Source organism: Pan paniscus, chromosome 9 (assembly GCF_029289425.2).
Source record: "Pan paniscus chromosome 9, NHGRI_mPanPan1-v2.0_pri, whole genome shotgun sequence".
NCBI lineage: Eukaryota > Metazoa > Chordata > Mammalia > Primates > Hominidae > Pan > Pan paniscus.
Window position 1 is genome coordinate 79,863,974 of NC_073258.2, and position 26,718 is coordinate 79,890,691.

General features: G+C 44.6%; 1 protein-coding gene across 4 annotated transcripts in view; it reads right to left on the reverse strand.

Annotated features, from left to right (window-relative positions):
• The window catches only part of TENM4 (teneurin transmembrane protein 4), a 3,002,963-nt gene that overhangs the window by 278,084 nt on the left and 2,698,161 nt on the right, over window positions 1–26,718 (reverse strand). For 3 of the 4 annotated variants that reach the window (XM_063608694.1, XM_063608693.1, XM_063608695.1), the window contains one exon: window positions 24,469–24,678. The exons of the other annotated variant lie outside the window; for it this stretch is intronic. In XM_063608694.1, the coding sequence (XP_063464764.1) occupies window positions 24,469–24,678 (210 nt within the window). The remainder of the gene's footprint in view (window positions 1–24,468; window positions 24,679–26,718) is intronic. 4 annotated transcript variants of the gene reach the window in all.

A 26,718-nucleotide genomic window follows, 5' to 3' on the forward strand; every position in this document is an offset into this window, starting at 1 on the left:
TGTTTATCTGGCCTTCTAAGAAATCAGGAGAGAGAGATGATAGTCATATTCCCAAACAGGCCAGTTTTAGCCAGCATGATAAAGAAGTCCCCTCTGCTGTAATTTAAACAACGAATGCACTTTTTGGTCTCTGTTTCTGTTTTCCTTTTCTGTCTACAAAGCTAACCTCCTCTGCTCAGCTTATTGGAAAATGAGTATTGCCCAATTCTAGAATCCCAAAAAAAGCCAATTAAGATCTAAATTTGTTGTAATTTCATCTTTTGACATAGGGATACTTTTAAAGATCATCCTTTCCCACCGAGGTTATTTTAACAACCCCCAGGCTCACTTCTCTATAATCATCCTTCACCCTGATAATTGAGTGATTGTTCTAGTAGGAAATCTGACTATGTTTGGGTCTTAATCAAAAACTTTCCATGGCTTCACACTATCTACAGAATAAAGTGTGAACTCTTTAGCCTGATATTCAAGATTCTTCCTGCTGCAGCTTTAAATGACAACCCCATGCTACTCCTTTCTATATTCTGCCTGCTGGCACCCTGCCATTCACCCTAGGTGCTGGCCTTTTTTATTTTGAAATAATTTTAGATTCACCTAAAACTTGCAAAAATAGTACAAAGAGTTCCTATGCACTTTTCACCCAGCATCTCCCAGTGATAACATCCAGCCTTTTCCAAATGATACTCATCATTTACCACTCAGAGCATCTATCTTAAGGAACACGTCCATGTTTGATTCTTTGCATTCCTCCTAGCACCTGGCACTAAGTACAGATCAACAAAGTATAGGCTCCGTGGTGCCCAGATTTGCATTTCATAGTCAATTTTTTTTTAAGTTGAGAACAAAAATAACAAAAGAAAAATATGCCCTCTACTTATCATTACTTCATTGAAAAAATAATATTTTAATAGGAAGGGCAATGTTAGAGTAAGAAACAATCCTGATGAACAAGTGCCTACATTATTCTGCTCGTCTCATTTGTTGCAAGCAGAACCCTTGTGGCCAAGCAGAGCAGACCATCATCTGGTAGGCCAAAAGCTTGGCAAACAAACCAAGGAGGGTTACATTGGCTTTCTAGCACTTTGTCAGATTTATGGTGAGGGGTTTGGGGACTTGTATACTAAATGCAGCTCCAAACAAGCTTGGAGTATAAGCACTTATAGCATGGTCACACAAGACTTTCCTTTGTTCTTACGATAAAAACAGAAGAGATTTGGACTAACGAAGCCCAGAAATTGCATGCAAGACCAAAAGTCCATTTGGAATTCCCAAATCTCTCTTCTGGTGGTAACACCTTTTCTTGGTCTGGGTAGTAAACACATTTCTGTGCACATACAGCTCCCATCTGGGGGCTTGATTCCACACGGCTGCAGTGACTTTCTACAAGCAGATAAGGGTAATGGAAATCACACATTTCTGTGGCCTCCCGTTGTTTCCTTTCTCCTTCTCTGCTACTTCAGCTGGAACGGAGATGGATTTTCCTGCAACACTCAGTCTCCAGAGGAACACTTCTCTCTCCACATACGGCTGAGCTTTTCACAGTGTTTCAGAAGCCCAGAATGATCTTTCTCCAAGGCAGAGCTGACCATGTCAGAGCTCCTTGATGGCTCACTGCTGCCTAATATAATCACGCTCAAACTTTACAGCGTGATCTTCTATGCCCTTCATAAACTGGCCCTGAAGGCCCTTCTAGCTTCTCACTGGGGAGGAAGGAACATGGTATTAGCAATTTCACAACAATGTCTTGTTCTTTCATTCCTTGGTATCTTTGTGCATGGTCTTGCCTGTACCCAAAAAACTCTTTCTTGCTCTGTCCGCTTGGAGAACTCACATTTATCCTGAAAGAATTAGCAGATGTACCAATTCTTCGCTGCAGCCTTCTTGACCCCCACATAGAGAATTAATCTCTCCATTCTCTATGTTCCCATAGCAGCCTGTACAAACTATTAGTAAAATGGGTTAAAAGCCACCTACTTCATGTAACTGCAATGTTTAAGTGCAAATACACATAAAGCCCTTAGAACAATCCATAGCACTTAACAAATGTGTAGGTATAATCACTGTTATTGTTGTTAAAAACAACGTATTTTTGTTATCTGCTTGTATATTTTTAAACAAGTTAGGCTATGAGCTCATGAAGGACAGAGACTAGGTTCTTCAGATAAATCTCTTATCCCCAGCACCTAGCACAATGCTAGCTATATAGTAGGAGTGAAATAAATTAATTTGTAAGAAATTAATTTCCTCTAGACTCTAAAGTAACATGTTTTCCCTAGAAAATATATAGAAGAAAAAAGTACAAAGGAAAAAAATGTATAAAAGAAAAAAGTACAAAGGAAAAAAAACAAAACCCAGTCACAGCTACAACAGTAATAACTGCTGTTAATGCTCCCTGGTATATATATACTTCCTCCTAGTCTTTTCTTTTACCTATTTAAGCATATGTTTATCAAATTAGGTTCATACTGTATATACAGTTTATATCCAATCTCCACTTAACATTATACTATGAGAATTTTATCTTTCAAATATTATTTGAAAACATGATTTTAATGACTACCTAAAATTTCATCAAATGGACAGAAGATGTTACTTTACCAACCTCCTACTATTAGACATCTAAGTCATTTTCAGTTTTCCTGTTTTTGAAAATATTTCTTGACTTGAATCATAAGTTCTGCCAAGGGGTAGGTAGGCTAAGTCCCACATTAAACAGAGGACCCCCATCCTCACTTAGGAGTGATGATGGTCTGGTCTAGAAGAGCAGAGGACGAATTCCTCTTTCCTGGGGATGGTTTAAGTGTCTCTTGGAAGGACTAGCAGACATTCACGGATGAGCTCACTCAAGAGGCTGACAGGGGAGCAAGCTCAGACTGAAGTCAGTCTCTTCTTCCTCCCAGCCCCCGTCCATTCTCCATCCCATTAACATTCCTCCTGGGAAATGGCAGTACCAAAGGACAAACAGGCATTGTTGGGACTCAAGGACCCTGAGAATGGGCCCTGTAACCTGAGCCCCACCGGCTTGGATATGCTTGGGCAGGTCACCCTGGGGACGCCATGGTGACAGATGAAAGTGCATCTCAGGGCCTGGATTGTGTTTCCAGGGCACAGGTGTGGGGAGATTATCTTTCTGACAAACCAAGCACTTACCCCAATCTCTACAGCTGCTTTCTCTTCTCTCCCTGGTCCTAGGCCTACCAGAAATAGCACCCTCAAGCCATTCTCTGTTAAAGCCAAGAGCTGTCTTCACCTGAGCCTTTTTGCCTGAAAAGTTACCAAAAGAACCTGACAAATTGCCTCACTTTGTCAAGTGAAAGAGTGAACAAACATCCTGCATTTTGAATGCCCAGGCAGGCATGTCCTCCGCAAGCCATTGGAGCCTTAAAGCTCTTCCAGGGAGCTCACAGCCTGGTGGGTGCAAAGACTGTCAGCTCTAGCACCGGATCCCCATGGGCTTGACACTTGCTAGCTGCCTGACCTTTGGCAAATTGCATGATCTCTCTGAGCCTCGGTTGCCTCACTTGTGAAAAGGGGACAATGCTGGTGTCTTAGAACTGCTGTGAAGATGAAATGAGACCAGAGACATAAAAGCACTTAGCACCTTACGTGCCTAGCAAAGGTGTTCCTGTGGAAAACTGCAGAGCTGTGAAGGCACCAGGTGTGTTTGAGAAACAGAAAGTGGCACATGGGGCTGGCGGGTGGGCCTATAGGTGAAGGCCTAGGGACTTGCCTAAAGCATTTGGCCAAGCTGCCGAGGGAGGGTGGGGGAAGGGGTGCCCAAGTAGGGAAAGGCTGTTCTGTTCAGGCCTCAGCAACACCCATTCAGACGTGACTTGGAAGCAGCCTGACCTCTAGGCTCGGAGGCAGGAAGGCAAGCCCTGGCACGGCGCCGGGGTGGGGTGGGGAGGGGGTGTCCCACAAGCAGCAGGTGCTGGGGCAGGGCAGATGTGGGAACAGGAACCCCTTGGCTCTCAGCGCCCACCCCAACGTGTTGTAGAATCCAGAGCAGACTCTCCCTGCAGCCCGAGGCTGCCTGGACTCACTCTCACCTCACAAAGCTGTCCCTGAAATGGGCAGAGAGCTGACTCTGACACAACACAGGCTGCATTCTTGGCCTGTCTTTAATCAGATTTCTCTTTTGTAAGATTCAACATTTTCTGAGCACCTACTGTGTGCCAGGCACTTTTGTACACAGGCTCTCTTTGGCTCCCATGACAGTCCTGGGGAACTATGGGGCTAGACACACTGAGGACAGACAGCATGTAGTGCTGTGGTGGACCAGAGCTCACTGCTGGCTTTCCTCTGGGGCAGGGGTGTCCAATCTTCTGGCTTTCCCTGGGCCATACTGGAAGAAAAATTGTCTTGGGCCACACATAAAATACATTAACACTAATGATAGCTGATGAGCTAAAAAAAAAAAAAAATCACTTCTGGGTGTGGTGGCTCATGCCTGTAATCCCAGCACTTTGGGAGGCCCAGTTGGGTAGATGGCCTGAGCTCAGGAGTTTGAGACCAGCCTGGTGCAACATGGTGAAACCCATCTCTACAAAATACACCAAAAAAAAAAAAAAAAAAAAAGCTGGGCATGGTGGCATGCGCCTGTAGTTCTAATAATTGAATGGCTGAGTGGGAGGATCACCTGAGCCTGGGAGGTCAAGGCTGCAGTGAGCTGAGATTATGCCACTGCACTCCAGCCTGGGTGACAGCACAAGACCCTGTCTCAAAAAAAAAAAAAAAAATTGCAAATAAGGTCTCATAATTTTTTAAGAAAGTTGACTAATTTGTGTTGGGCTACATTCAAAAGCCGTCCGGGGCTGCAGGCGGCCTGTGGGCCATGGGTTGGACAAGTTTGCTCTAGGGCAAAGGCTGACCGACCTCCCACTCCTCTGAGCCCGTAGTCATTCCTAAGTGCAAGCTCTGTGGGCAACACGAGACAGAATCTATCCCAGAGGAGCCAGTGGGCAAAAGGATGGACTTGTTCTTGTGCCTTGTATGTGCCAGGCTTCCTGCTTAACTTTTCACAAATACTACCTCATTTGCCTCCCTCTCCCCCTCCTATGTAAAATTTATTATCCTTATTTCATGACAGACAAAAAAAAAAAAAAAAAAAAAAAGGCTCAGTGAGGGAGGTAAATTGCCCAAATGCTCTGCGGTCACAAATTGGAGAAATGGTGATCTGAAGCCAGTTCTGGCTGACTCCAAAGCCTGTGCCCTTCCACGGTACTGTGTCTTTCCAAGAGAAGCCCTGTCAGGCCGGAAGTGCTCAGAATTCTGGCCAGATTTTCAAATCCAATGAAACTCTCCCTCAAGAGTCGGTGCATGGTCCTGCGAGGGTCTTTAGGACAGACTCTTTCTCCCCAGCCCAGAAATGTGCATCTGCTATTAGCTCCAGAGAAGAGGACTTCAACTTGATACCCTTAAATGAATGTGCACCTTTGAGACAAGACGTGCTGAGTTTGCTCAGACAGCAAATGCAGTCTGTAGGTGGCAACCCCCAAGCTAGGGCAGGAGGCCCTGGAGGAAGGGGGAGATTTCACACCCCAACTTCTAGGAAATTTTCCAGTCCTAAAGGAAGTATGTTCTGAAGCTTGAGTTATGTTCCAAGAAGGATCTTGACTCTTGGAAGAAGTGAGACAGAAGAAAAAAAGGACGCCTTGGTGTGGGGGCAAGGGGTGGGCATCAGTGTGAGCAGCAGACTCCTATCCTGAGGAATGTGGAGAGTGGAAATGTCTGACCCATTGTGCAAATGAGCAGGAAACAAGTCTGGTCCCTTCCTACCCTCTGCCCCTCTTTATATATTACTTTCTCTGCTTCACCAGGAGAAATTCACATTCAACAAATACACATACATCATTTAATTGCCTGTCATAAATTATCATCTGTCCAGAGGGATAGAAATTTTCAAGGCATATTTAAAAACCATTTTTTTTTCTAGTAGGGAAATGTACCTAGATCTTTAGTGATACTGTAGACAACCTGTTTGAAAATCTTTATAATCCAGGTGTGCTACTTTAATGTGCAAAAATACACCGTCAAGAATCTTGATGACAAAATCAGAATAAATTAAAAGTAGTATGTGGTAAGTAAATGTTAGTTTTCTCCATCTCCTATTCTGTACTTAAAATGCTTCTATTTATTAAAGATTCTATTTACCATGTATTTTAGTAACAACAAATTCTGTTTGGGTATAGCCTTTTGGGAAAAGGCCTGTTGCACAAAGGTGTGTGTATAACGTGCCCGCCTCACTGCAGAGTGCGTGGTGAGGACTGCGTTTCTGTTCCCCACCTTGGGAGCACTCATACTTTCACATGCCTTATCTCACAGAGGCCATATGACAGGCTAAAGAGGCCAGCAGAGCAGCTGGTTTTCTTCTTTCCTTAGAGATAAGCAAAGTGAGGGCCAAGAAGGCAGAGTGACTCTCCAGTGTCATCACTAGTGAGAGGCAGAACTGGGACTGGAAGCAGAAATCTGCCTGGGATGAACTAGCTGACATGTGGTGACTCCAGTGAAAATGCTCAACCTCTGCAGAAGCAGTTTGGGGTTCGTAGTCCTGACTCAGGCAGAAAAAAAAACAAAGAACCTGATTCTGGTCCACACTTTCCTACCCATCCCTAGTACGTTTGCCAAAAGAAAAAGGCAATGATGAAGATCATTTTCCCTACCTGACCACATGTCTGGGAACCTAGGCTCTGAAAAAACCAGGTTGCCTTATCTGAAGGAGCTGCCTTACTTTGAAACAACAAATTGAAGTTTCTTCTCATCCTCAGTGTCCTCCCAGCCCATCAAATCCCTAGTAGCTTGAAGGGCTAGGCTAAGAGACAGCTTCAAAAGGGCAGAAATCACAGTGCATTTTCATCATCTATTTGAAGATCTGCAGGGCAAGGCTTTTGATGTCAGCTGGCTTCCCTTGGTCTGTCATTCCTGGTGCCCAAGAACAATACTTGAGAGACAGGTCTGGATATCAGGAGCGTTCCTGCTCTTCTCAGATTCGGTACTAATTGTAGCTCTGTTCATTAAATGCTTTCTATTTGCTAGGTACTGGGCTAAGAGCTTTTCACAAAGCACACTGTATCTTCACTTCCCTTTGCTGGGTCAGTATTATTATGCCTTATTTTACAGATGAAGCCACTGAGGCTCAGAATGGATTACTAATCTGTCTGGGTCACTCTGCCAGTAAGTGGCATGGCTGGGATTTGAATTGAGGTCTGGCTGACGTCAAAGCTTCTCCTGCCCTTCTACTAAAAACTCTTAATAAAAGGATAAAATCAAATTATTTTCCTGTGATTTTCCACATTATTTCTCTTCCATTAAGGACTGTACTTTGGCTATCTTTTAGATGAAAGCAAGAGTAATTTTGGAAAAACTTCTGTTCATAATCAAAACAACGATTCTCTATAGAGATCTACGTAAGGGCATTCCTTGTTTTATTTCACTTTGCTGTAGCGCATTTTGCAGATACCATATTTTTACAAATTGAAGGTTTGTGGCAATCCTGAGTCAAGCAAGACCATTGGTGCCATTTTTCCAACAGCACATGCCCACCTCATGTTTCTGTTTCTCATTTTGGTAATTGTTGTAACATTTCAAATGTTTAAACTATTATTATCTCTGTTATGGTGATCTGTGATCAGTGATCTTTGGTGTTACTATTGTAATTGTTCTAAGATGCCACAAACTGTGTCTGGTGTAAGATGGCAAACCTAGTGATAAAGGTTTGTGTTCTGACTGCTCCACTGACTGGCCATTCCCTGTCTTTCTCCCTCTCCTCCGGCCTTTCTATTCCCTGAGACATAATGATATTGAAATTAGGCCAATTAATAACCCTACAATGGCCAAGTGAAAGAAAGAGTTGTGTGCCTCTCACTTTAAATCTAAAGCTAGAAATTATTAAATTCAGTGAGGAAGTCATGTCAGAAGCTGAGACAGGCTGAAGGCTAGGTCTCTTGAGCCAAAGAGTTAGCCACATTGTGAATGCAAAGGAAAAGTTCTTGAAGGAAATGAAAATTGCAACTCCATTGAACACACAAATGATAAGAAGGCAAAACAGCCTTTTTGCTGTTTTATGTTTTATGGAGAAAGTTTTAGTGGTCTGGATAAAAGACCAAACCAGCCACAACACTCCCTTAAACCAAAGCCTAATCCAGAGCAAAGGCCCTAACTCTTTTCAATTCTGTGAAGTCTGAGAGAGGCAAGGAAGCTGTCTAAGAAAAGTTTCAAGCAAGCAGAGGTTGGTTCATGAGGTTTAAGGAAAGAAGCAGCCTCCATAACATAAAAGTGCAAGGTGAAGCAGCACGTGCTGATGGGAGAAACTGCAGCAAGTTATCCAGAAAATCTAGCTAAGATTGTTGATGAAGGTGGCTACACTAAACAGCAGATTTTCAACATAGACAAAACAGCCTTCTATTGGAAGAAGATGCCATCTAGGACTTTCATAGTTAGAGAGGAAAAGTCAATGCTTGGCTTGAAGCTTCAAAGGATAGGCTGACTCTCTTGTCAGGGGCTAATGCAGCTGGTGACTTGAAGTTGAAGGCAGTGCTCATTTATCATTCCAAAAATCCCAGTGCCCTTAAGAATGATGCTAAATCTACTCTGCCTGTGCTCTTTAAATGTAATGACAAAGACTGGATGATGGCACATCTGTTTACAGCATGGTTTACTGAATGTTTTAAGCCCATTGTTGAGAGCTACTGCTCAGAAGAAAAGACTTCTTTTAAAATATTACCACTTACTGACAATGCACCTGGTCACCCAAGAGCTCTGATGGAGATAACTAAGGAGATGAATGTTGTTTTCATGCCTGCTAATGTAACACCCATTCTTCAGCTCATGGATCAAAAAGTAATTTTGGCTTTCAAATCGTATTGTTTAAGAAACACATTTTGTAAGACTATAGCTGCCATAGATAGTGATTCCTCTGATGGATCTGGGCAAAGCAAATTGAAAACTTTCTGGAAAGGATTTACCATTCTAAATACCATTAAGAATGCTCAAGATTCATAGGAGAGGGGTGAAATATTAACAAGAGTTTGGAAGAAACTGATTCCAGCTCTCATGGGTGACTTTGAGAAATTCAGGACTTCAGTGGAGGAAGTAACTGCAGGTGTGTTGGTAGTAGCAAGAAAAATAGAAGTGGAGCCTCGAGATGTAACTGAATTGCTGCCATCTCATGATAAAACTTTTATGGATGAGGAGTTGCTTCTTATGGATGAGCAAAGAGAGTGGTTTCTTGTGATGGAAACTACTCTTGATGAAGATGCTGTGAACATTGTTGAAATGACTACAAAGAATTTAGAATATCATATCAACATAGTTGATAAGGCAGAAGCAGGGTTTGAGAGGACCGACTCCAGTTTTGAAAGAAATTCTACTGTGGGTAAAATGCTGTCAAACAACATTCCATTGTACAGAGAAATCTTTCAGGAAAGGAAGAATCGATACATGAGGCAAACTTCATTGTTTACAGAGTACCCACTGTGTGCACTGGTCTCACGTACACAGTGACCACACACCTGTATGGTCTGGATAACCCTGTAATAAATATTGTCTATAAATAACCAAGAGGCTGAAGCTTAGAGAGGGGACTCAACTTGCCCAAGGCCACACAGCTTCAAGGCTCAGTTTCAGAAACCAAGACTCCCTGGTCACAACAGAACCCTCCAACTACAGGATGCAGCAGCTTCTGTGTGTGACTGGATTGTGGTCTAGGCTTGAGGTAGGGAGTGAGGTGGGGGCAGGGTGTGTGGGGACCTGGCCAAGGACTGGAAAAGCAGAAGGAGACAGACAAGACTTTATTCCCAAACACTGCCTCCTCAGAAAACTTTAAAAAGAGAAGTTTACCTTTGCAATCTGGAGGAGGTTTTCATGTTTCAGCTCATGCTGAATTGTTTTATGCCTTAGCTATAAACCTCCGACAGAGAGAGTGCGGGGGCAAGGCTGACCCAACTTTAAGTATGGCTGTGCTGCTGTAAAGCTCAGGTTACGAGGATCACTTCTGGTGCCAAGGCAGTTTAACAAGTATGAATGTGCATAATTCATTCCAGTTGTCCTGCCTCGGCACAGAAGGGCTATTTCTGGGGTGGAGCTCCCTACACTCCTGCCAATGTGGTTCCCATTACTGGATCCGGTGCCTTGCTGAAGTTCCCTCCATGCCCAGGAAGGGCCTGTTTTATCACAACTGCCAAACCATCGGTTCTCTGTAAAGGTTTGGAGGGGTTCTGTATTCCAAGAGGCGAAGTCAATGCTTGGTATAAAGCATTGCTTGGTTGTGAGGGTGGGCTCTCATGAAAAAAAGCACCCAATCTCACCTGTCCCAAGAAATCTTTCCAAAACCCAATTGCTATTGTCCAGTCTCTAGCCAATCTAAGTACAGGCACTCCCATTTTCTATTTTGAAAAATCTCAACCCTATGGAAAAGTTGAAAGAATAGTGCAGAAAAGCCCATATACTCTTCATTTAAATCTGTCAGTTAATATATTGCCACATTACTTCATCTCGATGCATAAAAAGTTTTTCTGAATCATCTGAAAGTTGTAGACTTCAGTACACTTTATATCAGCACACATCTCCTAAGAATAAGAACATTCTATCATCTAACCACAATATGACTATTAATGAATAATTATTCCATATCACCTAACATACATACTTAGTTTAAAATTTCTCCAATTCTTCCCAACTGTCTTTTTTTTTTTTTTTTTTTTGAGACGGAGTCTTGCTCTGTTGCCCAGGCTGGAATGCAGTGGCAGTGATCTCGGCTCACTGCAAGCTCCGTCTCCCGGGTTCATGCCAGTCTCCTGCCTTAGCCTCCCAGTAGCTGGACTACAGGCACCCGCCACCGCGCCTGGGTAATTTTTGTATTTTCAGTAGAGACGGGGTCTCACAGTGTTAGCCAGGATGGTCTCGATCTCCTGACCTCGTGATCTGCCTGCCTTGGCCTCCCAAAGTGCTGGGATTACAGGCGTGAGCCACTGCGCCCGGCCCCCAACTGTCTTTTTTATAGCATTTAGAAAAACAGGATTCAATCGCTTGTAAGAGTCAAGTTTTTGGCTGATTTCTTTAGTCTCTTTTAATCTACCAGAGCCTCCTACCCACCCAAATACTCATCAGTCCTTTTGTTCATGGTATTAGCCTTTTTGAAAGTCCAGGCCAGTTATTCTGTAAAATGTCCTGCATTCTGGATGTGTCTGATTGTTTTCTCATAATTGGATTCAGGTTACATATTTTTGGCAAGTGTACCTCATGTGTGATGAGACGTACATCTTACTGCGTCATATTAGGATGGCTCACTAATGGAGTGCTAAGTTTGGTCACTTGGTTAAGGTGGTGATTCCTGATCTCCCCACTATAAAGTAACTCTTTTCCCTTTGTAATTAGTAAGTAATTTGTGACACAAAGCCCAGTCTCTTTAGATCATTTACTTAAACTGCCTCTGCCAGCTCCCCTCCCATCCATCCTCCTCTGGTTTTAGCCTCCACATTCTGAAAATGCCCTTACCAAAGTCGCCAGTGGTCACATGGATGCCAAAGTCAATAGGCATTTTCATATTTGCGTTTTGAACCCTCAGCAGGACTGGATGTTAATGCTCAGGCCCTTCCTTGAGGGCAGGAGCACTGTCTTATATATGTCAGTACTCTAGGGACCAGCTCAGTATTTGACACACAGTAGGTGTGCTAGAAATCTTTGTGTAATGAATAAATGAATACATACATTGAGAGGAAGTCAAGATTGGGAATCAGAAGGCGTGGATTTGAATCCTAGCTCTGCAACTTTCCATAAAATAAAAGGGTTGATCTAAATCAGTGGGTTTCAAACTTGGAAAAAATCCTAATATTAGAAGTTATCTTTAAATAGGATCTTTATTCAGAAGCAAATGTAGGAAACTGATCAAAGGGAGCAAGCTGCTTTTGTTGAAGCAGGCAGCAGAGGCTAAATGGTGTTGCTCACAAGACTAGGGGCTTGGGGAAGGATCAGAGGGGCTCAAGAAGTAGGGAAAGGGTGAATTCTGGTAGGCCATGGCTGCCAGGTGAAGTTGGAACTGAAATCTGCAGCATTAGGTTTCAGCAATGAAAGGAACAGCTGGGAAAAACAGCCTGGTCTGGTTAGTTGTGGGCCTGCTGCATTTGGAGAAAGAAACAAGCCAAGCTAGGAAAGCACGGTGCAGAACTGGGTGCAGGGGGAGGTGGGAAGTCAGGAATGATCACTGTCCTCTCTCTGTCTCAGTTTCCTCCTCTGAAGTCCTTTGTCATTTGAATGCTCTTTGATTCTCTCTCTCCATTATTCCAGTGTTCCCCTTTGGTTGGCAGGGCGGCGGGTACATCAATGGGTGATGAGCAGGGTCAGCAGAGGCCTCCTGTGTTCTGAGGGGGCTCTAAGGGACTCAGGGCCATTCCACTGAGTGATTTGATGACCTGAGAAGGCTTCCCATTGTCCAGGCCTTCAAGGGCCACTGCCCCTTACCATTAACCCACCTCAGGACAAAGGCCATCACCAGCTCAGACAAATAAGCTGCTTAGCCAGACCTCATGCATCATCTTGTCATCCACACAGGGCCCAATAGGGGCATCTGAACAGAGCAGAGAGCCGGAGTGCAACTCAGCGGTTTCCATTCAGGGGCCTCTGGCCAGGGGTCATAAACTGCTCCCAAAATGTGCATGCAGCTTGATCCTCTGTGCAGCAGGGTAGGGTATAGTGCAGGGCGGGGGGAGAAAAAATCCCTGATCTGCTTTAGAGGTTCCCTTAGACCCTATGGCTGCCTGAGGGTTGTCAAGAAAGGGAGAGATGGCTGTTAGATAAGGGAGGCAGTCTGGTGGGAGTGAGAAAAGATTGTGAAGAGCCAGGCACACCTGGGATGCAAAAATGCCACTTACTATCTCTGTGACCTTGGGCAAATTATTGTATCTTTCTTAGGCTCTGTTGAGTAAAACACTAACCAGAAAAATGACAACAATGATAGAAATTTCCATTTATTAAGACTGTACAATAACTGGGCACTTTGCTAAGTACTTCACATATATTATTTCACATTGAATTCTAATACCACCAATGAGGTAGGTATTATTAATATTATCCCTGTTTTACACATAAGGGAAAAATGAAAACTCCGAGGTTAAAAGCATTTGCTAAAGATCACAGCTAATAATGACAGAGCCAACATTCAAACCCACACTCTTAGCTCTTCTGCTCTAGAGCCTCCCAGCTGAGCAGACTCAACGGAATGAGAAAGGCGAAGCCCCTGGCACACTGTAGGTGCTCAGGAATGGGATTTGCTCATCTGTTCTACTGTCCAAAGGTGTGATCAGGCCCTCTTTGATTCCAGCACACCTGCCTGCAGGTTATGTTGCTTGTCTCCTCCCACATCAAACCCCGGGAAAATGCAGCGTGCTCAAGGGCTGCTCTCTGAGAGCTGGAAGGGGATGGATGGAGAGTGGGCTGTAAAGCTGGCCTTTGCCATGGCAGCCCTTCCTTCCTAGAAAGGAAGAGAGCCTTGCCTTGTCCCCCTGTCTGCGCAGAGGACTGCAGTGCTTCCTTCATGTGTGCCCAATGCACATGGCTGCCCATGGTGGGCACAGATGAGGTCTGACCAGAGTTCACTCTCCAGCACAGGACCCCACACAGAGCACACACCAGGAAGAGTCTGCTAAATGAATGGACAGATGAATGAATGAATGGAGGAAATAAACACTTCCAGACCCCACAATTAGGTTGGGAGCATTTGGTTACACACAAATAACAGACATGCAAAGTCTGTATGTCTAGGCTCATCCTTATACCAGAGCTCTGGTCTTAGTCGGCTTAGGCTGCTGTACCAAAATTCCATAGACTAGGTTGCTTAAATAATAGAAATTTATTTTCCCATAGTTCTGAAGGCTGGGAAGTCCAAGATCAAGGTTCTGATGGGATTCGGTTTCTGGTGAGGGCTCTCTTCGTGGCTTGTAGATGGCCACTTTCTTGCTGTGTCTCACATGGAGGACAGAGAGCTCTTTGGGGTCTCTTCCTCTTTTATAAGGACACTGGTTCTATCTGATCAGGGCTCTACCCTTATGACCTTATTTAATCTTAATCACCTCCTTAAAGGCCTTATCTCTGATGCCATCACATAGAGAGTTAGAGCTTCAACACATGAATTTGAGGGTGGTGAATGTTGATGGTGAACACAATTCAGTCCATAGGAGCCCTATAGATACATAAAAGTAAAGTTCACTTCCAGATAAGCCTGAATGTGCAAACTTGCCTGTGTTCCTCAGTAGTTAGCACCTTTCTCTAGGAAGTTCCCCCAACCTCCCAGTTTGCATTACACCTCTGTAGCCCCACACACCCTGGCACACTCCGTCACCAGTTCCCCTTACTAGTGGCTGCTTCAGGGCAAACTGTTTAGTGTGTTTCTGTCTCCCCAACAGGGGTGAGCTGACTGCTTTCTATCCTCCATGGGCCCTGGCACACAGTAGGTCCTTAACAAAAAATTTGCTGAGTTGAATTGGTTCTGAGGGTCAACAAGCCTCATTTTTCCTCCATATCACTCGAAATCAGAAAGACCTTCCCTATTTTCACTCTGATTAGTGAGGCTTTGGCCTTTTCTGCCGGACATCACCAGACACTGACCAGAGGCTGTGTTGAATCTGCATGAAAGTAATCAACTCGAGGAAGGATAGGGCTCTGGGAAGAAGGGCTGGGGCTGCCCTGCTAAGGATCAGGACCCGAGCTGCCAGCAGCGGGAAACCCAGGGAGGGCACTAGCAGGGGCTCTTTGAGAGGTAACACCTGGAACAATGTGAGGGATGGATTAAAGGGAGAGACAGGGGCAGGGAGGCCAGAAGGATGCTACTGAAGCGGTCCAGGAGAAAGGAGACATAGTAGGAATGTTTTGGCTAAGAGGAGCAGCATTTTGTAAAACTAGCAAATAGACAGGGATCATCTCCACTTCCATTTTTGCTCCTTCTCAGGATAATAGCAGACCGGTGATCACAACTTTAGTTTTGATGAGATAACCTCCTTATCCCCTAAAAATGGTCTCTATTATTTTCCAAGAGAAGACCAGTAAACACTAAACACCTGCCTTGATCTCAGTGTCTTAGATGTTTTCCTGTTTCTCCTTTATCCTAGCAAACTCCCCAGGTTGCTATTCTTATTCCCATTTTATAGATGGGCAACTGGGTAAAAGAGGTAAGCTTGGTGAGGTCACTGAGATAGTGGGGAAAGGAGCTTGGTTCACATCAGGTATGCATTCCCCCAAGGTTCCACTGGGGCATCTGAAGAAGGGTTTCTGGAAGTGCAAATATAGGTACTGTTGTTGTTAGCTGGTTAGCAGCTTCCCAGAGTTATTTATAGAAATAGGATCCACCAGGAAAGAGGGAGTGGAGCATAAATGAATTACCAGTCATTTTCCTTTCCTTTCAACTCTGGGGGAAGGCCAGCTGACCAGAAGGAAAAAGCATCACAGCGTTTCATCTGGTACCAAACATCAGCACTCTATCGCTGGAACTATGGGGACTGGAAACAGCATACGGGCTCCAGCAAGAGCATCTGAGGCTTTGTCTCTGAGACTACATGCTATGTTTGTTTAGCTGGTGCCTTGGGCTTACTCTCCCACCCGAAATCTCTGGAAATCACCCAGGAGGGGGAGGGGGATTAAAGATCATGACTCCCAGGCTGAGCTGTTAATTGCTGGGGCTCTTCCAAGCCAGGAGGGGTAAGAGTGTAGGAATCTGCTTGCCTCCCAGGAATATCTGGCCAAAAACTTTTGGGGACCAGAAAGGGAATAAGGAAACTGACATTCATTGGGCATCTATTATATAGCAATCACTGTGAGAGAAGCCTTATCCATATTTTCTCATTTATACCACAATTTTGTGAAGTACAACTGCCCCTCCAAATCCATGGACTCAACCAATGGTTGACTGAATATCAAAAATAGTCAGAAAAAAAAGTATAAAATTTAAAAATACAATATAACAACTATTTACATAGCATTCACATTGTTAAGTATTATAAGTAATATAGAGACGATTGAATTATACAAGAGGATGTCCGTAAGTTATATGCAAATACTATGCCATTTTATATCAGGGCTTGAGCATCTGTAGATTTTAGTATCCCTGGAGGTTGCCGTTGCGGGGAGGGTCCTGGAACCAATCCCCTGTGGATCAAGAGAGAAGACTGTACTATTCTCCATTTTACAGACGAGACTGAGGCCCAGAGAGGTTAAGCAAATTGCCCAAGACTACACAGCACAGACCTGTAAACCTCCACAACCTATTTTTCCCTGCCATTGCTCCACATTGTGCCATTTCTGTTTTTCTTCTGGCTTCAGTCCTTTTAGGCCTTATAAAGCAGAGGGAATTTTTTTTAGTTGTTTAATCTCAAACACCTATATAAATAATGGCAGTTCAGAAGGAGAGGAAGGGAAGGGAGAAAAGGAAGCCACAAAGTTTCCTGGTTTAAACTGGGAGCCATTAACCAGTAATGGGGGATCCAGCTGAGCTCAAAGCACCCAGCTCAGACATGATGACAGGGGCAGAGGGCAGGGGGCTGCCTGGGGAAGGGTGGGAACAGATGGCTCCCAAAGACCACGTTTAGGAAATGGAAGAAGGATGGGCCTGAGAGCAGCGAGAGATGTTTATTCTCAAGGTGAGCAGGCTGTGTGGGGGCAGCATTAAAATCCTACAGAGTACTGGAAAAAGCCACAGAGCTGTGTACCCAAGGGATGTGATTTCAGGTGATTACAGTGAGAACAAACATTAAATAACACCGAGTCACATGCAGAATAGCTTCTATTTTCTTTCAACCCTTTGGATGATGTCAAAGAGGAAGTCTAAGTTGGGAACTAGTGTGTTTTCACCACCTATCAGTTGCCAATGTCCTTGTTTAATGCAGAGAGGCAAATCTCTCCTCAGTGTCCTTGAGCAGACATTCTCTCACCAGAATGGGATAACCTGCTTTCATAGTATTTATTTTTACAGTTACCTTCTATTTATGGCAAGTCATACACTTGCCATATGGCAAGTGGAATGCAGCAGTAATATACAATTTCCTTTTGAAATAAAAAAATTCACTAAAGGAGAAAAAGTTTGGAAAAGGCAGCAGTTTAAAGGAACATAAATAACCATTTAGGTGGGCACACCGCTCTGGCACAGACTAAGACAGTGACACAGAAATGAATATGGTTTGGGAAATGCTGGTTTCATCCAATTCTCTCACTGCTCAGACTAGAAAGCCGAAGAACCAACAGACGAGCCTTTTGCAAGGTGACACAGCAGGCTAGAGGCAGAACTGGGATCACAGCAGATCTCCTGCTTCCAGGCCTGTGCCTCTCTGTAAGCAGGTTTTCATGATGAGGCTTCTCCAGATGAAGTTTGTAACTGGGAAACTGAGCTCACATGATAGCAGCGGGCCTCACATGATGGCACTGAGCCTCACATGTTGGACTGACCATCCATGAACAAAGCCCAAACTAGTTCCAAGCCTTGTGGCCAAGGGGCAGCTCTGTGCTAAGCTGCATCTCCCTGAGCCTGTTTCTCACGTGGACACAGTGTTCACCCTCCTTCACATTTCTCCAATCTCACAGGACTTTTCTGTGGATCCAGTGAGATGACAGAGGAGAACAAGCTTCGGGAATGAGAAGGTACACAAATGTTAGTTCTACTAATCTCCCACACTCTCCTTGGCCTCCTTCCAGGTGCCTCTTCAACGGTCTGGGCCCTAAAGTGTCAGGAGATGGTTTAAAATGTGGTTTGGTGTCCACAAGGGATCCATGGAGCAGACCATGACCATTTCAACAGGGTCACAAACCAGGCTTAGTTTCCAGATGGAGAAAGCCTGGACACATAGCTAATGTGCCTTCCTCGGGGAGTGGTCTAGGAATTCCTAGGTCCAATCAAGCCATACATGAAAAATGTTATTTTTGTACCTTTTAATGCAGTGGTATTTGGGGAAATTAGTGGAAAAGGAACTGCAAAGAGTCTACAATGAGTGACTAATTAGAGGGCCCTGGTTCTCCCAGGATGTTCAGTTACATTAATTCAAAACGTGACCTGTTTATTTTGCAAGGTCAGGAAGAAGCCTTACCTCCTAGAAAGCCGATGTGGCAATTAAATTAGAGTCACCAGAGTTTCCCCGAGGTAATGTATGAAAAAGGGCTTTGTCAACAGTATAAAAACAGAAGTGTCCCCTGTGAGGTTGTCACCACTGCCCTCAATGCGGGGGCATAATGGTCTGCCCCAGGTGGGAGGCCATAGGTGAGAGCTTGTCTAATTAAGGGAGGCACCTGGTAGAGTGGAAAGAACACTGGAGTCTGGGGCCATGCTTTGCATCTTGACTCTGTACCTAGACAAATCGCTTCATCTCTGTGACTCTCCACAGCTGTATCAGGTATGTGCCTCAGTGCCCCGTTCCTAGGGTTATTGCTGTGCATGTGTGTGGACGGGGTGCTGGTGGAAAGAAGGAAGAAAGGAAATCAGCACTTTTTTTTTCAATTTTGATTTTAGCACATACACATACACAGGGCACTGTGCTCAGCCCTGGAGATAGTGTACACAAGGCCTACCTCTAGGAACTGGGAGTTGCACGAGGGAACCAGACATGTGAATAACTAGGTCCCAGACTGTTAGGGAGGAGTGAGTACAGAAGACAGTGGGGCATCAAAGAAAGGGGGCCCGACAGCAGACGGTCTATCAGGAAATGCTCCTTATCAACTCAGAGTTGCCAAGTTCTAGGCATCTGACCACTTGGCTTCTTTCCTGCTGAATTTCCAGGCCTGAGAGCCACCCAGCCTGCTGGTGTTGGCCTCCTGAACTCTGATTTCTATAGCAGAGCGGCTAGGCCTTTCTAAGCAGTGATTATGGATAAACAATAAGCACATCTATGGAGCTTCCTGGTCAGCAACTTGTACCTGTATCATGCTGTCTAGTTTTCAAGTTATCTAGTTATCTCTACAACCATGAGCAAGTTGCTAAATCTTTCTGAGCTCCGCTTCCCTCATTTTTAAGAAGACACAATTCAGGATCACCATTTATTAGCCATCACTCTGAAACCCCAAAACTCTGAGACTAAATGTTTAACCAAAACTCATTTAGAGGCAAAACCTGACCTGAACTGACATGAGGCTTGGAGTCATTTTAAAATCCCGTGAGTATAAGTATTCATGTTTCACGGCAGAAATAGTGATGTGTTTGATTACTGCAGGAGTGTTAGGAGAAATACAAAATATGTACTCCATTTTCTTTCTTAAATTTGAACATTTCCAAATTCTAAAGTGCTTCTGATTCCAAGGGTTTCATTTAAGGAATTTTAACCCAATAAATTAAATACCAATTTTAAAGGGTCTCTCTGTTTAGAATACCCTTCATCCCTCATCTCTCTGGAAAACATCCACAAACATTTAAAATGTCATCATGAATGAATGAATAAAGGAAGAAATCAATTTGTCTTGCCAACAGGAGTTAGGTACTTAATTTTGCTACATAGCTGGTGTAGTAAGAATTTATTTACCAATGAGGGTCTTTTGCTGCAAGAGAGTTGAGAGAAGTGGTGAACAAAATTGCTGAAAACTTTACCTACCCCAGTGTTCTACACCCTCAGAACTAGGTAAAGAAGCACATCCAAGTAACTGCAGTTGGCATGAAACAACAACAACAACAACAACAACAAAAACCCAGGCTCCACGAAATTCATAGTGAAAGAAGACAAAAATCTCACCGGACCTTCCTTTCAACTGTTAGAAACAGGCACAATTTTGCTTTCTGATTTCACAAACTGACTTAAAAGGACCTTGGTTGACACCCCCAGGGACTCTGAATAGGTTCTCAATTAAGTTGAATTTTTTGTTTTAAGAAAACACTTTTAGAAGGAGCTTACAAACATGGCAGTGTTTCCCATTTAGAAAGAAAAATAAACACTCCTCCACTGGATTGGTAGTCAAAACAAAATAATCCCAGCTGCTTAAGACCTGAGAAAGTCAATGAAACTGCCAAACAACAGTGATGCTGACCAGTGAGAAATTTGTAAGGCAAGGCAGTAAGGACACAGTGCTGAAAAAAGAAAAGAGCCATGGACGGCCTAGCATCCAAAGTTTGGCTCTGAGGAAGCTGCACCAAAATTTAGTGCCCAGTCATCTGGTCTGATTCATGTCATATAACAGGGGCTTCATAAAGGTTTGTGAGGTAAAAGGAATCCAACAACTTGGAATTCTCTTAAAACCAGCTTTTCTTTGGTAATATTCCTCTTATCTTCTTCAAACTCCTACTAAGGAGAAGACAAAAGTAACAGGATCTGATATTTGAAACAAAACAAAAAAAAACAACAGAAGGAAAAAAAAATGGGGCTCTAGAGTCAAACAGGCTTGGGTCTGAATCTTTTCCATGCCCTTATGACCAATGACTAATGGGCAAGTCACTGCCCCTTATTGAGCCTCAGTTTCCTAAACAGTGAAAGGGACATAAATTGAGACACAAATACGATAATGCATGTTTTATAGAAAGACTTCGAGCACATAGAAAGTCCTTATTAAATGTAAATTCTCCCACCCACCCACTACCTTACCTAGGCTTTGAGAAACTGACACATTTCTCAGAGCTATTTATTCCCTGACCCTCTTAAATATTAACCACCAAGTTTTTAAAGCCCCTTTGCTTTAGAATTTAGATGAGAACAATTCACGAAACATTTAATATTTATTCTGAAAAGTTTCTATGGGGTAGGGACGAATACCTACTTAATCCTAACCACTTCCTTTGCTTTTTCAACTGTGACTAGTTGATATTTTAGTGAAATCTTTCTTTATATATATCAGTGATTTCTGGATGATTACCCTTGGGGAAGGATTAGGATTTTGATAAGAGAAAAAGCTACTTCCCCTGTTTTCTTCTCCACAGGGACAATGAGCTGTTCTGTGATACCCCACGGTCCTCTTTGCACTTTACATGGGGATTTTAGCAGGGCAGCTCTGAGGCCTACCAGATCTGGGATGGCAGCTCAGGCTGGAGTTGACACAGCTGTGGGCAGAGGGCCTCTGGGGGTGATGCTGGAGAGTCCAGCGCAAGCTCCCGGGAAGGCTGGCTCCAACAGCCTCAGCTCCCACCATAGGAAACTGTCTCATTTTCACCCTTTAGGAGCCAAAGAGGCATTCTTTGTAATTTAAAATATAATCTGAATGCAGTCTCAGCTGGCCCTAAAGCAATTGCTCTGTTGAGGGTGGTCTCCAAGGTCTCAAATTGGTGGAAGGAGATGGGGGTGTGGAGATAGGGAAGAGAGATAGAAAGGTTTTATCAGCTTTAACTTTTTAAAATACCATAACAACCTTGGAAGGTTTTCTCCCATTTCACAGATGGAGCAACCAATGCTTTCAGAGGTTGGAAACATTGCCTAGAGTTGCACATCTGGGATCCAATTTCAGGCTTGTCTCTAGAGCAATGGCTATAGCTCTCTGCTACACTGTGGTCCTTAAGCATTGCTTGCTCATTGGTTCATTCACTCACTCATTCAATGAACACTAAATTAAAAGTCTCTGAAAGACCATGCACCAAACTGTTAAACGTAGTTATATCTGGGAGGAAGGATTATAAGAGAACTTAACATTTTACCTTTCCATATTATTTGAATGTTAACAAGCATTGCTACTTTTATAATTGGCAGAAACAATAAAGATAATTCCATTAAAATAATTTCACATTTTTTCCATGAAAAAAACCAAATTAAAAACCATAAAAACATTTATTAGGCCTGCTACGTCTATGTACCAGGGCCCTCTAATCTTCACTCACTAGTGCTGAGCCCACACCAGTACCAGCATGTCCTTTGGCTCATAGAAGATCCCTGGTTTTGGGTTTCAGGAGAGAGGAAGGCAGTAGGCAGGGTCCAGCCATGGCAGAGACTCACTGAGCTCTCTCATGATCCCAACCCCAGAGCAACAGACCAGTAAGGACCCAGACTCTTCCTTCAGGCATGAGACATGCTTATTACCAACTTTTAGAGTGACATTCAGAGCAAGGGCCTGGGGAAGGGATCCAAAGTGACAAGGTCCCCTGGGGTGCAGGAGCATGGAGGAGCAGCAATGAGCAGACAGCTGCAGGCTAAAGTCCCCCATCTCCTTCCCTGCACATCAATAATGCAATAATGTCATCAATTTGCCTTAGAACTTGCAACAAAGTGATTGCTCTTGTTCGCTAATTTGCAAAGGAAGAGATTAAGGACTTTAATCTCTTGCCTTCTCTTCTACGTGTAAGGCTTACTCAGAAATGAACAAAGAACATCATCACACATACACACACACACACACACACACATATATATATATATTTCCCCCCTACCCCATAAGCTTAAGAAGGCTACTGGCAGGAATAACTCGTGACACTCCTAAAATCAGGGTACCTTAGAAATTGCTTCATCACTGGCAAAATGGGGAAACTGAGGCTTAGAAAGACAGTGATTTGCCAAGGATAAATAGCCAGTGAGCCACAGAGCTGGGTCTGGAACCAGGTCTCCTTGCTCCCAGCCCAGGGTTCCTGTGTTTCTGTGCATCATTTGAAACACAGGCAGCTAAAAGGCATAGAGGAGTAGGGACATTGAACCACCAAGAAAACAACCCCACCCCAGGGAGCACTGAGAAAAAAGGAGGAGGTTTGGGTCTTGGTCATGGAGAATGCAGGGTGTAAAATCCTGTCAGAAGAGAATCATCAAGGACAAAGATCTCTCTGATTTCCAAAGACAGCAGAAGCGGGGAGGTCCTAGCTAGAAAAGGAGGGTAGGTAATGACCGCCCTTCATTGTCATTTGGTGGGGGAACTCAAGCCAGTTCTCAGAAGAGCTCAGGTGACTTTCACCACATGGCCTTCCATACCCTTCCAAGGTTCACACCTATTTACAGCCCAGGCTCCCAGGTTTAAAAGAGCTGGGGCAGGCTTCCCATGTCCCCACCTCAAGTTCTTTGTCCGTGTGTTCCCTCTGCCCAGAACACCCTTGGTAATCTCTGTCTGGCACACCTCACTAATTTCTTCAAGTCCTGTAAGTGCCTCCTTTAGGAGGCATTTCCTAATTCTCTTAGGCAGAGTAGAGGCTTCTTCCTCAGTCACAGAACATACTAGGTTCCTACCGCCTTTGCCACCTTCGGCTATAATGATGTACTCCCAAGAGAAAAGATGGCATCTGACATTTCTTGGAGCATCCCCAAGTGCCAAGCAGTGTGCTGGGAGCTTTCACAGACAGGCTGTCTGTAAATCCCCTAGAGGCAGGTGGAGGGGACCAGGCAATGACTAACAGTTACCACACTCCTTCTGTGTTCCAGGCACTGTGATGGGTGCTCATCATGAAGTAGGCACTACAATGCCCACTTGACCCTTGAAGAAATAAGCCTGGAGAGGCAATGTGACTTATCTAATGTCCCACAGCAATAAAGCTTGTATGTAATTCAAAGCTGTTTGGTTCCAGAGCCCATAGACTGTCTTATCCCTCTTTGAACCTCTGCCTCCTTTTTCAGAATCTGGCCTGGAATTTAGTACCACACAAGCACTTATAAATAAATGTTTGCCAAATCAACACAAAACCTACAGTGTTATTTGTGGGGAAACAGTTTCATTTCCTCTCTTCTCCAAACATCAGGAAATCCTGGGGCTATTAAGGTGATCCTAGGTTACCTCATGTACATCCTGCCCCACCTCTTAGAGGTTTGAATTCCTTCCTGGGTTTCCTTGCAAAGAAGCTGACTGGCCTCTGCTGGACAGAGAGGGCAAGCACCTTGGCTCAAGTCTAACAGCACCTGATCAGGGGATACAAGCTGGTCACCCTGGAGCTCTTCTGCCATACCCCACCTCCCACCTTAAAAACACCAGGACAGAGCTCAGAATAAGAGAGCTTGCAGATCCATGCTTAAACCCAGTGGCTCTCTCTGCAGCCAGCATTTAGCCCTGCAGCTGGCTGGGGCTTCAGGGCCGCCTGTCTCCAGGCTCTGTGAAACTGGAGAACTTTTAAAGCCAGCGCTGTTTTATGGGTAATGGGGTAATCCTTCTCAGTTTTTCCAGTGAAAATGGGGACGCTAAAATACTGAGTCTCTGGGCATGGTTGTGACAGTGCCTGGCACAGTCCCTGGCACAGAGTAGGTAGTTGGTTGGTGTTGCCTATGTCTTAACCTTTTTTTTTTTTCTGTCTGTGTCAATCTTTGTCTCTACCTTTACCTGTCTGGGCCTTCACCTGATGTTTCCTTCTCGTGATGTCTGTCTGTGCATCTTTGTCGGTACATCTGCCTGTCCGATGTCTCTCATGGGGGTTGGGGACAGAAGCAGCCCTCCAACTCTTGCACACTCCAGCGGCGCCGCGGGGCAAGAGCGGGGCTGCCTGAGCCCGCGGAGCCACGTCAGGCCCCCAACTCCCCCGGATCCCACCACGCACCAGGCCCCTCCGCCCGGCAAGTGGCCCAAGCAGGCATCCGCAACGAAAGGACAATTTTAAAAACAAACCCTCAAAAGTAGGAAGAGAGAGGGACTTACCGTTCGCCGCGACCCCCAGGCTGGCGGAGCCACTTTTAACTAAGAATGAATTAGGGACAAACTCTTCTTCAGAGTCTGAGTCCGGGGTTGGCTGGGCCACACCGTTGCCTAGTAACCGCCTCTGGCTCTCATTGGCCGGAGGGGAGGGGGGCGGGGAGGGGGACTGCTCAATAGGGGTTGATGAAGCGGATGAACAATGCAAGGGAGCACCTGCGAACCACAAAGACAAACACAGACAGAAAAAATAATGAAAATTGATTTTGAGGCACACGGGGAGGGGGAGGGAGCAAAATAAAACACTCATCAACGGGAAGGGGGGGGGCTCCCAACACGGGGCGATCTACTGCACACGTGGGCCGGGGGCGGGGCTGATGCCTCCACAGAGAAAGTTGCCGCAAACTCCTTCTGAAGAGCTGGGGCCTCAGTGCAGGCTGGCAAAGAGGGAATCTCGGAAGCACACGGAAAGCCTTTTCTGTTCTGCCTGTTCTTTAAGACATACCTGAAAACCCGGGGTCTAGTCCTGACGGGGCTAGGTGATCTATCAAACAGCTGCCCCTCTCTGGGCCTCAGTGGCCTCGCTGATAAAAGCAGCAGTGGGGACTGGGTGATCCCTGAGCCCCTATAAGCTGGCCATTCTGTGATGTCACCGAACTGAAATGATGTTCTTATTACTGAGATTTTATTCCGACCTGCCTGGAACAGGCCCTAGGCCTCGTAAAAAGGTAGAGAGAGCTGGAGAGAATGATTCAAGGCTTCACCTTTGGCAGTCTAGGATTTCAACACAGCAATGTTTCATTTTTCTAAGAATCTCACATTTTATGATTCTTAAATTCTGACATTCTCTGGAACCTGCCTGAAAGCAAGACCCTTAGGAAATTTTGTTCATGTCTTTATATTCAGAATCTAACATAATGCCTGGCACATAGTAGGTATTGTAGAAGTATTTGTTGACTAGCTTAATTCTAGGGGGTCTCACATAGTAGGATTCTTAAGTTCTGATGTTCAAAGATTAGAACATGCTATAATTTTAGGACACTCACATTCTGTGAGTTCCAAGATGTTGTAAATCAGTCAGTCTGACCCCAAGTTTCTACCATGCCACGGTTCTAAAACCCCAGCTTTCTATAGTTCTATGAGCAAACTCCCAACTCTTCAGAAGGAGGAGGCGATGGCTTGGGACAAGAACTTTGAGCTCAGACAATTTGCAGTCTTATCTGTGGCTGACCTTTCAACATGTGCAGTACATCGTCTATAAGAGAGCTAACATAAGCACAGACATATAAAAGTATACAGTACAAGACAATGCAACCACTTACAGCAAGTGCTGCTCATTTTCTCCCACCTTGAGTGACAGAAGGTTTATAACATAGTCATATTCATCCAGCTTTTCAAACAGACTGAACCTTAGGAAAAATAATGCAGACCCAGTGGGCCATCTTAAGGTTCAGCAGGGCTCTAAGGGGGAGGTGGCACAGAGAGCGGCTGATTATTTGCAGGGTAGGGTGGGAAGCTTTTTGTAGTCTGTCCACACAAGAGCAGCCCACTTGGTTCACAGTCACCAATTCCTGTAGGATTTTGCAGGTTCCATGACTTTTTTTTTTTTTTTTGAGACAGAGTCTCACTCTGTCACCCAGGCTGGAGTGCAGTGGCACAATCTTGGCTCACTGCAACCTCTGCTTTCCAGGTCCAAGTGATTCTCCTGCCTCAGCCTCACAAGTAGCTGGGATTACAGGTGCCTGCCACCTGCCTATTTTTTTTTTTTTTTTTTTTTTTTGTATTTTTAGTTGAGATGGGGTTTCACTATGTTGGCCAGGCTGGTCTCGAACTCCTCACCTTGTGATCCACCCACCTCAGCCTCCCAAAGTGCTAGGATTACAGGTGTGAGCCACCACACCCAGACTTTTTTTTTTTTTTTTTCCTAGATGGAGTCTTGCTCTGTCGCCAGGCTGGAGTGCAGTGGTGTGATCTTGGCTCACTGCGTCATCTGCCTTCCAGGTTCAAGCAATTCTCCTGCCTCAGCCTCCTGAGTAGCTGGGACTACAGGTGTGCACTACCACACCCAGCTAATTTTTGTATTTTTAGTAGAGACAGGGTTTCACCATGTTGGCCAGGATGGTCTCAATCTCTTGACCTCGTGATCTGCCTGCCTCGACCTCCCAAAGTGCTGGGATTACAGGTGTGAGCCACCGTGCCTGGCCCCAGGTTCCATGACTCTTAAGGTTAACCCCTGAGCTTAACTTTATGTGACAA